Source organism: Orbicella franksi, chromosome 9 (genome assembly GCF_964199315.1).
Source record: "Orbicella franksi chromosome 9, jaOrbFran1.1, whole genome shotgun sequence".
Classification (NCBI taxonomy): Eukaryota; Metazoa; Cnidaria; class Anthozoa; order Scleractinia; family Merulinidae; genus Orbicella; species Orbicella franksi.
Genome location: NC_138153.1, coordinates 29,568,960 through 29,581,248, shown reverse-complemented (window position 1 = coordinate 29,581,248; position 12,289 = coordinate 29,568,960). Strand labels below are relative to the sequence as shown.

The 12,289-nt window shown below is 39.2% G+C and overlaps 1 protein-coding gene across 1 annotated transcript; it reads left to right on the top strand.

Moving 5' to 3' along the window:
• The first annotated feature begins 123 nt into the window (after positions 1 to 123).
• LOC145496784 (uncharacterized) lies at positions 124 to 11,758 on the top strand. The gene is made up of 12 exons (XM_081476528.1): positions 124 to 476; positions 2,950 to 3,205; positions 4,212 to 4,359; positions 4,643 to 4,948; positions 5,432 to 5,780; positions 6,255 to 6,394; positions 6,645 to 7,019; positions 7,433 to 7,657; positions 7,940 to 8,185; positions 8,737 to 8,868; positions 9,530 to 10,015; positions 10,393 to 11,758. Exons 2-12 carry the CDS (start codon positions 2,958 to 2,960, stop codon positions 10,642 to 10,644), a joined length of 2,907 nt encoding a protein of 968 aa, XP_081332654.1. The 5' UTR covers positions 124 to 476; positions 2,950 to 2,957; the 3' UTR covers positions 10,645 to 11,758.
• The last annotated feature ends 531 nt before the right edge of the window (positions 11,759 to 12,289 follow it).

The window sequence follows — 12,289 nt, the reverse complement described above, 5'->3', positions numbered from 1 at the left end:
CACCTTAGTAACTGTTTACCTTGGTAAAAGCTCAAATGTAAACACAGCATAAGGCGCGTCAAGTCAAAGGCCAACTTGTATTATTTTCTTGTTTACGATGTATGATTTCACGGTCACGTTTGCCTTTCGGAAGACTACTTTGCAGTTAATGCCATCGATATTTTGAGCAAAGAGCGCGAAAAAAAATTTAAAATATCTGTTCACCCAAAGAGGCCCTTATTTCAGGGGTTAAACTCAAGGCTGATAATCCGACCACCCGTACAAGGTCCTTTGTGTCTTGAGAATAATAACAGTTTCTATTTATAAACAAATGAGGTTAAACCGTCTACTGAGGTATTGTAATTAGATCCGATGATTTAAAGGCAACGCAGACAAAGCGCAAAGTCTTATGAAGCGAGCAGACGTCAGGGAACATCATTCCAATAGGAACAACACAAGAATTCAAGTCTGAGGATTGTTTATTATACAGCTGAAAGGTAGGATAAGAGCCTCTAGATTCACTGGCTCTCTTTCAATAGCTTCTGCGTGACTACTTCCTCCAAAATGTTTTTCGCTTGAAAACGTGCAGGGTCAGTGGTCGCGACTAAAAGGAATTTTGGGCACTGAACGTGCATACAGCTATATATGTGCTTTGTTGACGTTCTCCCAGAATTAACTCTGCTTTTGGTGCTCTTAAATTCTAGTTGTTCTTTTCAAAGTGTTTATCTGGTGACTTTAGGTAAAGCTCTATAAAGCTCCGCCATTTGAGTAGAGTAGACTGCGAAACCACTTCGAAAAGAGAAGCACAAACAAGGCCTCCCTTCCTCTCCCTCCACGACTTTTCATTCATTGCAGATACTTACCATCTCGAGTTCCCACCCCGTGTACCCAGTTGTACAAAGCATTTGATTATTGTTACTATCTACTGCGCCCTTTATATCATGGAGACTGAAGAGTTTACAAGATGGTCGATGAGAGCTTTTTGATGCAAATCGTTCAAAAAATGCAAAGCTGACGTGTCACAAGGAGGTTGATCAAAAGTTGTCTTTGCAAATCGCTAAAAAAAAAATGCAAATACATGACGCGTTGTGTCTGAAAAGAATAGACACTCTTAGACCACAGACCAAGTGATATTCTTTAGAGAATTGTCCTTTTATCCATCTAAAAATTATTTATTCACTGATATACCCGCCGGTATTTAAAAATTTGAAAGCTAGAATTCTCAAGAGTATCATCGCATGGCCTGAAATGAGGCAAAGCGTCCAAGCTTAAAAGGTCTATTTATTTATTTATTTATTTATTTATTTATTTATTAATCGAATATATACAAAATGCAGCTTTAATAAAATGGTCAATATAATATTTGATCCCAATAGGGTGTGTGTATTGTCACGCAATAAAAAATGAAATTCAAAAACCATTCAGTGGATAAAGTCAAGTAATTGTGATATTATAGACGATAAATAAAGACTGAAGACAGCTCTCCAAGTTTAAGGTGTGTGCGTTGTCCCAAAGTTAAGACATTCGTCGAAACGTTCCGTGCACAATTATAGAGCATAATACTGAGCCGCCATGTTGGAGACCCACCTTAGCCCTCATAACATGGCGGCCGAAAAATGGTGTAAAATCTGGAACTTTGGCTATCTAGACAACTGATTATCTGAACCAACCCAAACATATTTACGCAAGCGCTTTTCCTAATACTTTAACTCCTAAAATGGCAAGATAAGTGTATATTTTTCGACAAACGCGATCTTAGCTTCATGTCACGCACTGCAATATAAAATAACTCCGAAATTCAAAATGCGCTGGTTTCCAAACGAAGGACGCTATCAAGCTAGAAAGTTGTAAACAGATATAAATTTAGTACCTCTAGATATAAATTTAGTACCCCTAGATATAAATTTAGTAGCTCTAAAAATTGCTTTGACGTTGAAATAAGACTTAGTCACCAGTATGCCTATAAAAAAGTTTAGTGACATGATATTGTAATGTTCTATAACCTAAACTGCGCGCAACCCAAAATATTAAATTGGATGTTAACGAAGGATCATCGTCAGTTTTTGCACTGGCAATTCCTTTATTTCAAAAAACGTATTATCCCCTTGCAACCAGCAATGATATTGCAACAAGTGGGAGTATCGAAAGAAAATTTGTGTTGCAATATTTCTAGCATTGTGTATCAATTATATTTTGCCATTCTCTGCCCGTTGAATTAAAGACTCTTAACATAACACACCCAGTATCACACTTCATTGGACTGTGTCGGAGCCTGCGTGTGCATAACGACAATTGCTACTAAACCACCGTTTTCTCTGGCAACAGGCAAACAGATATGGTACTTTTCCTGTTCTATTGATTAACACAATAATTTAGATCAAAGATGTTTTTGTTGATCAACGTATCAGACGGGCTTAATGTCTTTTTTTATGTAAATCATGCCGACTCGTTTATTTATTTATTTATTTATTTATTTTTGAAAAAAAAACCTATGTATACCTCGTTTTAACGAGCATAACACATAACATGGCTAGGGTGAAGGCGCTCTTTTGGAACTGATCTCTCAAACGGCTGATTCAGTTTCATCGTTCAAAGTTGGCAAACCGTCCTAAACAAAAAAAAGGAGGACGGCATTACCTCCAAAATCTGCGTGGGGATACTGGAATCTTAGTTATCTGTTATATTTAAGCAATAAAACGGCCACCGGCTAAAAGTTCAGCCCGTTTCTCACAAGCAGCAACTTTTACAAACCTCAGGGATCAAGAAATCAGCGACATTTCTTTGTTCGCTTCACCTTTCAGCTTTCATGCATTTACACCCCATCCAGTCCAACTCCAAAAAGAGACGTGAACCGTCATCTTGTTTTTCATGTACCGTTGGTATTTTACTTCCTTATTAATGAAATCTATTCAATCTAACGAAACAGCTAAAAAACGTTTCAGTTAAACTGAGCATTACTTTGTTTTCCAGTTGCAAATATGCTTCAGAGCCGTAAAAGAACTGCCCAACAGGCAGCCGGAGTAGGAGGGAAGAGGCAGCGCATTGCTAAACCAGCACCAATGTACAGCCACCGGCGAAACATGTTCTCAAAGGGTGATCATGGCCGTCATAAGCCGTGGGCTGCACTTGGTGCGTGGTTCATGGGACCCAAGGCAGAGAATGGAGATGTGTTCCACGAACTTGTGACTCAAACTATCGATTCACAGATAAAATTCCGTCGACACGTGTGAGTATTTTTTTCTAATTTTTAGCAATGAAAGCGTTTCAATGCTTAAAATTTTCTCTTCTTGAAAAAGAAGTAAAGTAAAGAGCTCGTAAGAGTATGATTGGCATATAACTGAGTACGTTTTCTCACGGGGTCATTGGCCAGAGGGAAACCAAAAAATAACAGGACACATGCATCAATGAGTCATTTTCCAAATATCGAATGTTTTCCATGGTTTTGCGGTGAAACCGCAACCGCCCACTAACCCACTTACGCGCTTATCGATTAGTTCAGTCCACCCTGGGAGGAAGCTCGAGACTTCAACACACACCCACTTCATCGTCAAAATTTTAATAAGCATGCAGCACTGTCACGGAAGATTAACGGTACTAAAATTCTTAAGATGTAGGGAGTATTGTGAGATAGGTGCCTATTAGAACGATTAAACAATTATTAAAATGTTTGCACTGCACAGCCGAACAAAACTTCAAACAGCAGTCACAAGCACTGCACGTCTGGTAATTCCACCAAAAATGATATCGCCAACTGGAAGCGTTTGCCTCGCATTCAAACCAAAATCTAAAAGCATTAGATGGAAAAATATACCTTTTTTTAATAAATGTTCATCTGTTTTGCCTTCTAACTCTTTGGCCAATATTTTGCCGTTTATAAAGTTGGTGACAATTACTTTACGACTCTACTTCGTTGTCTATCTACCGTGTTATTTAACAATTATTCCACGGGTGCTTGTTGGATATGAGACGGTATAGATAGCCAACGAGGCGAGTAGCTCCAAGTTGGCTATAATCGATTGTTCAACTAAAATAAAATAAAAATAAAAACGCTCGCGAAAATTGCGCCAACCATACATGTATTAATTTTCCGGGATATGCTTTATCGAACGTCCACCGACTGGAATGAAGAGATTTTTTTTGGCGCGCGATTTCTGCAGTCACATAACATATTAAAAACACACGTAATTAAGGTATTATACTTACCAAATAAGAGCAAATGTTCTCCTTTCCAGTTATTTTCCATGTGATCCTCCTTACGTGACAGACGAGCTTCGTAAGGCAGAAGCCTTTCAAGATGCCATGGATAAGTTGAAAACAGAGATGGAAGCACTTCAAAATAAGATGATGAATTCTGTGCCATTCTACAGCTCACGATACAAGGTAACTAAACACTTTGATCACCAGCTCAATGAAGGCTTCAAACTTCGATTCCGTGATGAAAAGAAACAAAACAAAACAAAACAAAAAACAAATGAAGACCGGGACGCTATCATGAGTCAATGCGAATTCCTTGAGGTTGACGTTGAAAAATGAAATTCTCTGATGCTCCTAGAATGCTATTGTGGACACTATTGACACCTGTAAATATTAGACCATCACATCTCAATGAACACTGTACGTACTCTACATGAAATATAGCTGCGCTTCTTGCGTTTTCACTTAGGGCCATGTCAACTGGGATGTAGCGATGCCAGCCCACCTTGGTTATATCTGTGCCCTGCTGTATAATCAGAACAACTGCGCAGCGGAGGCCTCCACCGTTACCACTACGTTTGAGCTGGAAGTCGGGACCGACTTGTGTGTCATGATGGGGTACGACAGAGATAAGAGTATGGGACATTTGGTCACCGGGGGATCCGTTGCCAACATTGAAGCTATTTGGGCAGCAAGAAACGTCAAGTTTTTTCCTTTGGCACTACAGAGGGCTCTAACGAAAGAAAAGAAATTGGCTGCCGCAAAACATTACAAGGTAAGAGAGTTTCTATTTTATGATTTTTCATTTTTCTACAATCAATCCTTCCAAAGTACTTTTTGCTAAAGTAATTTCTGTTGTAAACTAATGTGACATCATACTAACAGTGTCCCAGAGACTTTTTTCGTGGTAAGCGCTTCTTCCCCAACTATGGAATCAGTATGCGTTGCAATTTTGGATTTATGTGCTCAGCAGTTTCAATTTCGTGATTTCTAGGACATCATATATTTTGCACCCTCAGGAGCATGGTTGTTCAATAAATACTATCAGTATGGATACATACAAGAGTTTTTCTTCACTGTGGTTCAATTATAACGTGCGATATCCCGCAAAAGTTTCATGTGATCTGACTAGACGACATCTATACCTGATTAGTCCTGAGTGTTTTAGTTTTATAGACTGGAATTCAACAAATATGTTTAAGTTATAACTTGATTTTCCTCACATACTCTTTCGTTTGCTCTTTTCCTTTTCTCCTAGGTTTTCTTTCCCCAAAGAGGGAAGAAAGGTGAACGAGGTGAACTTACAAGTGGTTCTGAATGGGAACTCCTGAATCTCGAAACCGCCTCCATCCTTGCCATGCCTACCGATGTAGAGAAACTGACGGAATTAGAACACGGTGAATTTATGGACATCATGTCTGATTACCTCTACGAATCCATTGGAGCTGCCGAATTTGGTCGCCGGCATCCTCTGATAGAGAAGTCTTGTGTCGTGGTACCAAGCACTGCTCACATTTCCCTTACAAAAGCAGTAACTATTTTGGGATTAGGAAAGAATAGCCTTGTACCAGTGGCAGTCGATGAAGAATCCCGAATGGACGCGAAAGGTAAGTTAACAGAACGAAAGGCAAGCCGATGGTTAATCTTCAAACCAACTGAGTTTGACTGAGGATAGGTTCTCTCTGCCAAAAGTGTACACCAAACAAAACCCTAATCCTTACCAAATTGCAACCTAGATACGTTCATTCTTGCGTAGACGACAAGCACAACGTTGTCAAATTTATCTCCTACAAAACCCACAGTTATGTATTTTGACATTTTATCTCGTGTTCGTCAACAAAACGAAAAGCACATATCCAAAATTACTTGAGCATTTCACTGTTCCTTAAACGGGTCCATTATAAGATTTTATTTGACAGAGATGTCAAAACTTGGACCGAGACATAGCTCCTAGACACAAATTGCTGAATGAAATACGTTAAAATACGTATAGTTTTGTGGTATTCTATTAAAGTTAAATCGCGTTCTTCACGTTAGAAAAACGTCAGTTGTACTCACACAAATACCATTTAATTTCATAGTACTGAACAACATTCTAGAGAAGCAGCTTGAGAAAGAAATTCCTGTGATTGCGGTCGTGGCCGTAATGGGAACCACCGAGGAGAGTGCTATTGATCCACTCACTGAGATCCTGAAAATAAGAAAAGACTTTAGCAAAAAGGTAAGGGATAGACCAGCATGCAGTTAATCAGTTCCCTTAACGAGCGTTGCAATGATGTATCTTTTATGATGACTCTTGAAACTCGAGACGTGATAATGGTAGATTTTCTGCATAACGTATTTCAATTCCATTTGATTCTAAAAAAATACAAATTCCTTTGACATGCAAGACAGATCAGGCACTTAATTTTAAAACATATCTCCATGAAATTGATATTACCCAGACTGTTGAGACACTTGGTGTGTTGCAGGGTCTCGACTTTAGCATCCACGCTGACGGAGCCTGGGGAGGATATTTCTGCAGCATGCTGCGTGAGCAGCCTACGACTCATTACTTACGGGCGCCAGAAGATTCAGGCTTTGTCCCACAGATGTACCTGAGTTCCTATGTTCACGACCAGTTGTCAGCTCTAGACCAATGTGATACAATCACCATCGATCCCCACAAATCTGGCTTCTGTCCATACCCGGCAGGAGCGCTGTGTTATAAAGACAAGCAGATGAATACCTTCCTACAGATTACCACAAGTGTGGTCTATTACCATGGTGATATGACACTTGGAGATATCGGAATTGAAGGTTCTAAGCCGGGTGCAGCAGCCGCATCAGTAATGCTGGCAAACCGAGTAAGAGCCATTTGTAGTGCCCTTTCTTTTTTGTTAAGGCTAAGACAATCTATTTTCCTGTCAGTGTCCGGTTGTGGTCGTGATCGACGTATTCAGTTAAGTGGTCATGCAAGAATGAAAGGAAGGACCTGACCACAGTTTAAGTGCCTCTTTGTGTAAATAGTAAATTGATTGAGATTGTTCGGTGACAGTGAAAGCGAAGGAAGACAAAGGAGACCCAAGTATAAATTACACGATCAGTATAAATAAAGCAGATAAGTGAGAGGTTTACTGTTCCCACGATTACTTGAGTTCGTATTATCGTTAGTTATTTTGTAGTTAGCTTTACTTTCCAAATTCAACTCAGGTCAAATAGCAGAGAGTGAGTGATTGAATCTTGCTAACTAATTTTAACCTCTATTTACTCTGAAAAGGTTATTGGTCTCCACAAGAACGGCTATGGTCGAATTCTGTCTGAATGCACCTACACCGCTAAAATGCTGTACTGTCTTTGGCTGACGCTCCCTGAGGACGATGATCAGTTCATAATAGAAACTACCAAGCCTCTGCCACCTAAATGGAAAAATATGTCACAGAAGGAACAAATCAAGTTTATGAGAGAGAGAATCATTGGAAAAACTAACGAAGAACTTGCAAAGGTATGTTTAAAAATGTAAAAACAGAAGGGCTAACAGCATCTTAAACCAGAGGTTTCACTGCCTCGTCTTTATGATCAAAGTGGAAGCCAGGAGGTAGTTAACAATACTTACAATACAAGTTTGTTTGAGGCTCTGCACCACTTCTATTGGGTTAAGTTGTACACAACGACACAATTATGAGTAAATAAATTTTCAAAATAGCGGACAAAAACATAGCTATGAAGATTGCTGATATATGATCTTTCATAAACATTGCTAAATAATTATGTATTCAATGGATAGGACCATGAAGCCATGGAGTACTTGACAGAGATTGGTCCAGACACGTTAGTTCCATGCTTTAGCGTCAATTTGAAAGACAATAAAAGTGTTGATGTCTGCAACCAGATCAATATGGCCATTTTTCAAGATCTAAGCCATTCCACCGGAGAGATGACTGCACATAGAATCCCGATGATCGTGACGGCATCAAGCATGCTCCATCATAAACACAGCACCGCCCTGAAGAGCTATAAGAAGAGACTTGGGGTGAGCAAGCCTAAAATAGGTGCTCCCCAGATAAATTAGTTTTTCACAGTATAGCTCTTTTACTAGAGTGTCCATTTGCGACAGCAGTATTTTGAGCCATCGCGTCATTTGAACTCTAAATGCACCTTTACCTTTATTAGTTTTCTATTTGTTTAGAGATTTTACAAAACGAATCACTTTGAATGAGTAGAATAGCATCAAACATACACCATTTAACAAATAGATTCCATTTTGCCTTGTGTCTGTTCAGTACTAGATCGCAGATGACGTCAAAATGTGGTAGCAGCGAGAAAAGTGACACGCGAAGCGATAGCCGAGTGTATCACTGACGTTCTTACGACATTTTGACATCATCTATGATTTATTACTGAACAGATGCAGGGCAACAAGGAATCCACTTTTTTTATAAAAAAAAAGAAACATCTTTTCGTGGATTTGTCCTCCAATAGATCATAAGTAGGAGTCAATCAAAATGGGATAATAATTCGACTATTGTATAAAACTTCACGGCACAATTACACCTAATATTGAAAGCTTAGTTTCTATTGTAGTTGGAGCACAAGGATGAATCAGCTGTCAAGTTTGTTATTACTACTTGCATGGATCCATGGGCAACATCCGTCGACTTCTTGAATGACTTGGCCGCCATTATGAGGAATAGCATTCTGTGTGCCATTGGAACGGTAATGCCAACCTTTTTTTAATGTAGTTTAGCATAAGTTGTAGCGTATAACAAAACTGATGTTTCCTATAACTAAAGCTGGCGATTTCCAAAAAATCGCAAAAGATAGTGATGTTAAACAGCACTTACTATTCACCTCTGATCATGAGCTAGTCAATCAGAATGCGCAGAAAGCACTATTCACTTGTGTGGTATATGCTTTTGATGGTCTAATCGGATCAAAAGCCAAAACAACATGCTCGGAGAGATATGTACACGTGATTATTAAAAACTGGATCATTGGATAATGCAATTCGAGGGTTTTCATTGGCTTAGCCATCGCGCATGGTATATGACCCATGCATTATACCATGCTCTATAAATACGGTAAGCGTATGTGTAATCATTTGGGGCGTTTTTATTTTTATTTTATTTTAGTTTTCTATAATTTGAGGGCGTTTTTATAAAACAATTATTTTACTCGCACTTGTTAGATATGAGATTTTTGTAGCCAACAGGAATAAAAAAATACAGGCATTTTATCCACTCTGTCGAGACAGAGTGAAGGACTCACATCGTCAGAAAACTCAGAAAATCTCTGGTTTGGAATTCATTGACAGTTCGCTTAGTTATATATACTGATGTGTGAATAAACATTCTGTTTTTTATAACTCTAATGCCAGGTAACAGATCCCAAATCCCACCACGACTTCGTCAGCACCGGGGTCGTCAATAGCGAGCGTGAACTAATCGTCTATTACGCCGGCAATTTCAAGGACGTCTCCAAGCAGTATGGTACAGTTGCCACGCTCAAATTCAATTCTAAGAGCCAAGCCGACGAGTACACCACGAAACAAGATGCTCTGATGAGAACCAGCACCGAGCCGCAACCAATTGTCTTAAGGAGCAAGGCTAACGCCACACTCCATGATGTGTTTTTTGGAGAATCGGAGTACGGAGATCAGGAGGAATTATTTGAATGTTTCGTTGGAATGCCTTCCCACGGGAACAAACCTTTCATGAGAGCTAACATGAAGGTGTTAGACGTTCCTCAGTACGAGCACTTTGATGACGAAGAATATCCAGAGTCCAGTTCCTACTTCATGTACGGTGACAAGAAAGATGCATTCTTGTTCCACATTCCAACAAAGAATCCTGACTTCCTACAGGTAATCATTTTCATGAATGGATTAAAAGACACGCTATATTCTGGCTACCTTTTGATACTTCGGTGAGTGTGTGTTCATTTGTACTGGGAAGAATTTTTGGCGAGAATGCTTTGCAATTCTAACCTAAAACAAACGCAGGACTGTATGTCCTACTGGTAGAGATTTCCCCGTACCAGAGCCCCCAGAAACGATATATATTCTATCTTCATAATCACCCCATCCCTGTTCCCAAACAGGGAGTAAAGCGGCATAGATACGTTACTCCGTTTACACATGATCAAAACTCATTTAATATAAAATTATTCGCGTATTCCATGTTTTTATTTCAATAGTTTTAAGGTCTATTTTTTTAGTGTATTTTACAATATATTTGGCAGATCGTTCAACTGGATGACATTCCAAATGGAGTCGGTACAGAGGGTAATAATGACTTGTTGCTGAAGAAAGGTATTGAAGTCAGCATACCTGATATTGATGGAACTCCGACGACCGCAGCCGGAGAAGTCCAGGACCCGCTGAAGAAAAAGCACTACGACATCACGTTCGTGGGAATAGATGGAGAAGAAGTGAAGACCAGGGTAAAGCTTGGCAGGAAGATTTGGTTCGATGGAACGAGAATCAACAAGTGAAGCTTACTGATCCAGTTCATTGATTAAGATCATTAAAAGGTATCGAGGGTTTCTTAGAAAGAGACAGCAATTGTAAGAAGTACTGTGAAAAAGTTGCTCAGTTATGATTTGTAACCTTCTGTTTGGTGTATAATGCCAATCCGTTAGTTAGTTTTTTGCACTGCTTCGATTAAGCGCAGTAGCGTTATTTCAAAGTGACAGTCATTGTTAACAATAGACCATATTCGTATTCCCGGTATTGGACTGGAACTAGCTTGCAATGGAGGCTCATGCGGGGAAATATCATTAAAAAGAGATTATTGTCATTTGCATTTGAAAAGACTCCCTGCATTAGCCTCAGTTACAAGCTAGTTCCAACCCAATACCGCGGAATATGGCCTATTCCAGGAACATTTATTGCTCATTAATTCTGATAATCCGTTTCCCAGTTAGAGAAAAGGAAATGATGATAATGACAAATTTTAACTGTCAAGCTATTATAATGTCGATCAATAAACTCATTTTGGGCGTTGTTTTTTTCCATTGGCTAACATGTGCTGGGACATTAATCTAACGAAGTCTATATTAATAAACAAGTAGGTAACCTCAGATGGGTTTAAGTTATATTTACACAACCCTGCTATGAACCATTTTCTGATTCTTCTTATTTATTCGAGCACTACGGTGTTTCAGCAAGAGACCATAGTCTAGCATGGTTTCAGTCATTAGATTTCGCTTTAAATATGAACACAGAACATGAGCTCAAACTCCTGGTACTATAAGAGCTTTCAAGTGATTCAAGGAAGATGAAACCACAAGTTATTACGGACACCTCCATAATACGGACCACTCTATATTAATAACTACTTATAAACCGGGAGTGAGGTCTTTACGGAAAGATCTCAAACCGAGAACTTGACGTATTGACCGCGCAATAGCGCGCAATGCGCGCAATTGAGCGCGCAATACCTCCATAATAAGGACACCCAAGTCTGTATTTAAGGGCCCATTAACCGATTCATGCGCGCACTCGCGCGCGTTGCTAAGGAGGTGAAATTTCACTTCCGCTCGCCTACGTCAGCCTGAGCACGGAAAATAAAAACAACCCAAAAACTTGCAAATTGGCACATATTTTAGATGTTTTTCTTTGCGTTTCGCAAAATGCAAAGTAAAAAGTAGTACAAACAAAGACAAAATAAGAGAAAGACAGAAAAACAAGAACAATAGAAAGAGAAAAACTAACTCCGTGTGGCTTTGTTTGATCTTACCGAAGTGCGCGGGTAGTGTAAATTGCGAACGCGCTGATAGGGTAACTTCCAATAGATATCGGGCGCACTTCCGGTTTCTTTAAATGGTAAAGGAAACGCGGTTTTTGATTAAATTCAGCCTTTTTCGACGAATTTCGATTAAAGCCAACGTTGGCAACATAGCTATGCATTCCTTTTTCGAAATCTTGCTATTTTCAGAAAATTACGAATTTTTCAATATTTTGAAATGCTCTCAAATTCTGACCTTTTAGAAATGAAACAAAATCGATGCATAGCGTAATGAGGAGTTAAATTAAAATATTAAATCAATGAAAAAAATCCCGAGAAAATAATTTGCCTGGGAGCCTTTGCATTTTTTCTGTATTAGTCACATGACCATGGGCGTGGCCTGATGACGT

Bases quoted from the DNA above. Each gene is read 5' to 3' on its own strand.
- LOC145496784 (XM_081476528.1), top strand. From the start codon at position 2,958: ATGCTTCAGAGCCGTAAAAGAACTGCCCAACAGGCAGCCGGAGTAGGA. The intron at 6,395-6,644 runs GTAAGGGATAGA...GGTGTGTTGCAG, and splicing joins GAAAAGACTTTAGCAAAAAG to GGTCTCGACTTTAGCATCCA. The intron at 8,869-9,529 runs GTAATGCCAACC...CTCTAATGCCAG, and splicing joins TTCTGTGTGCCATTGGAACG to GTAACAGATCCCAAATCCCA.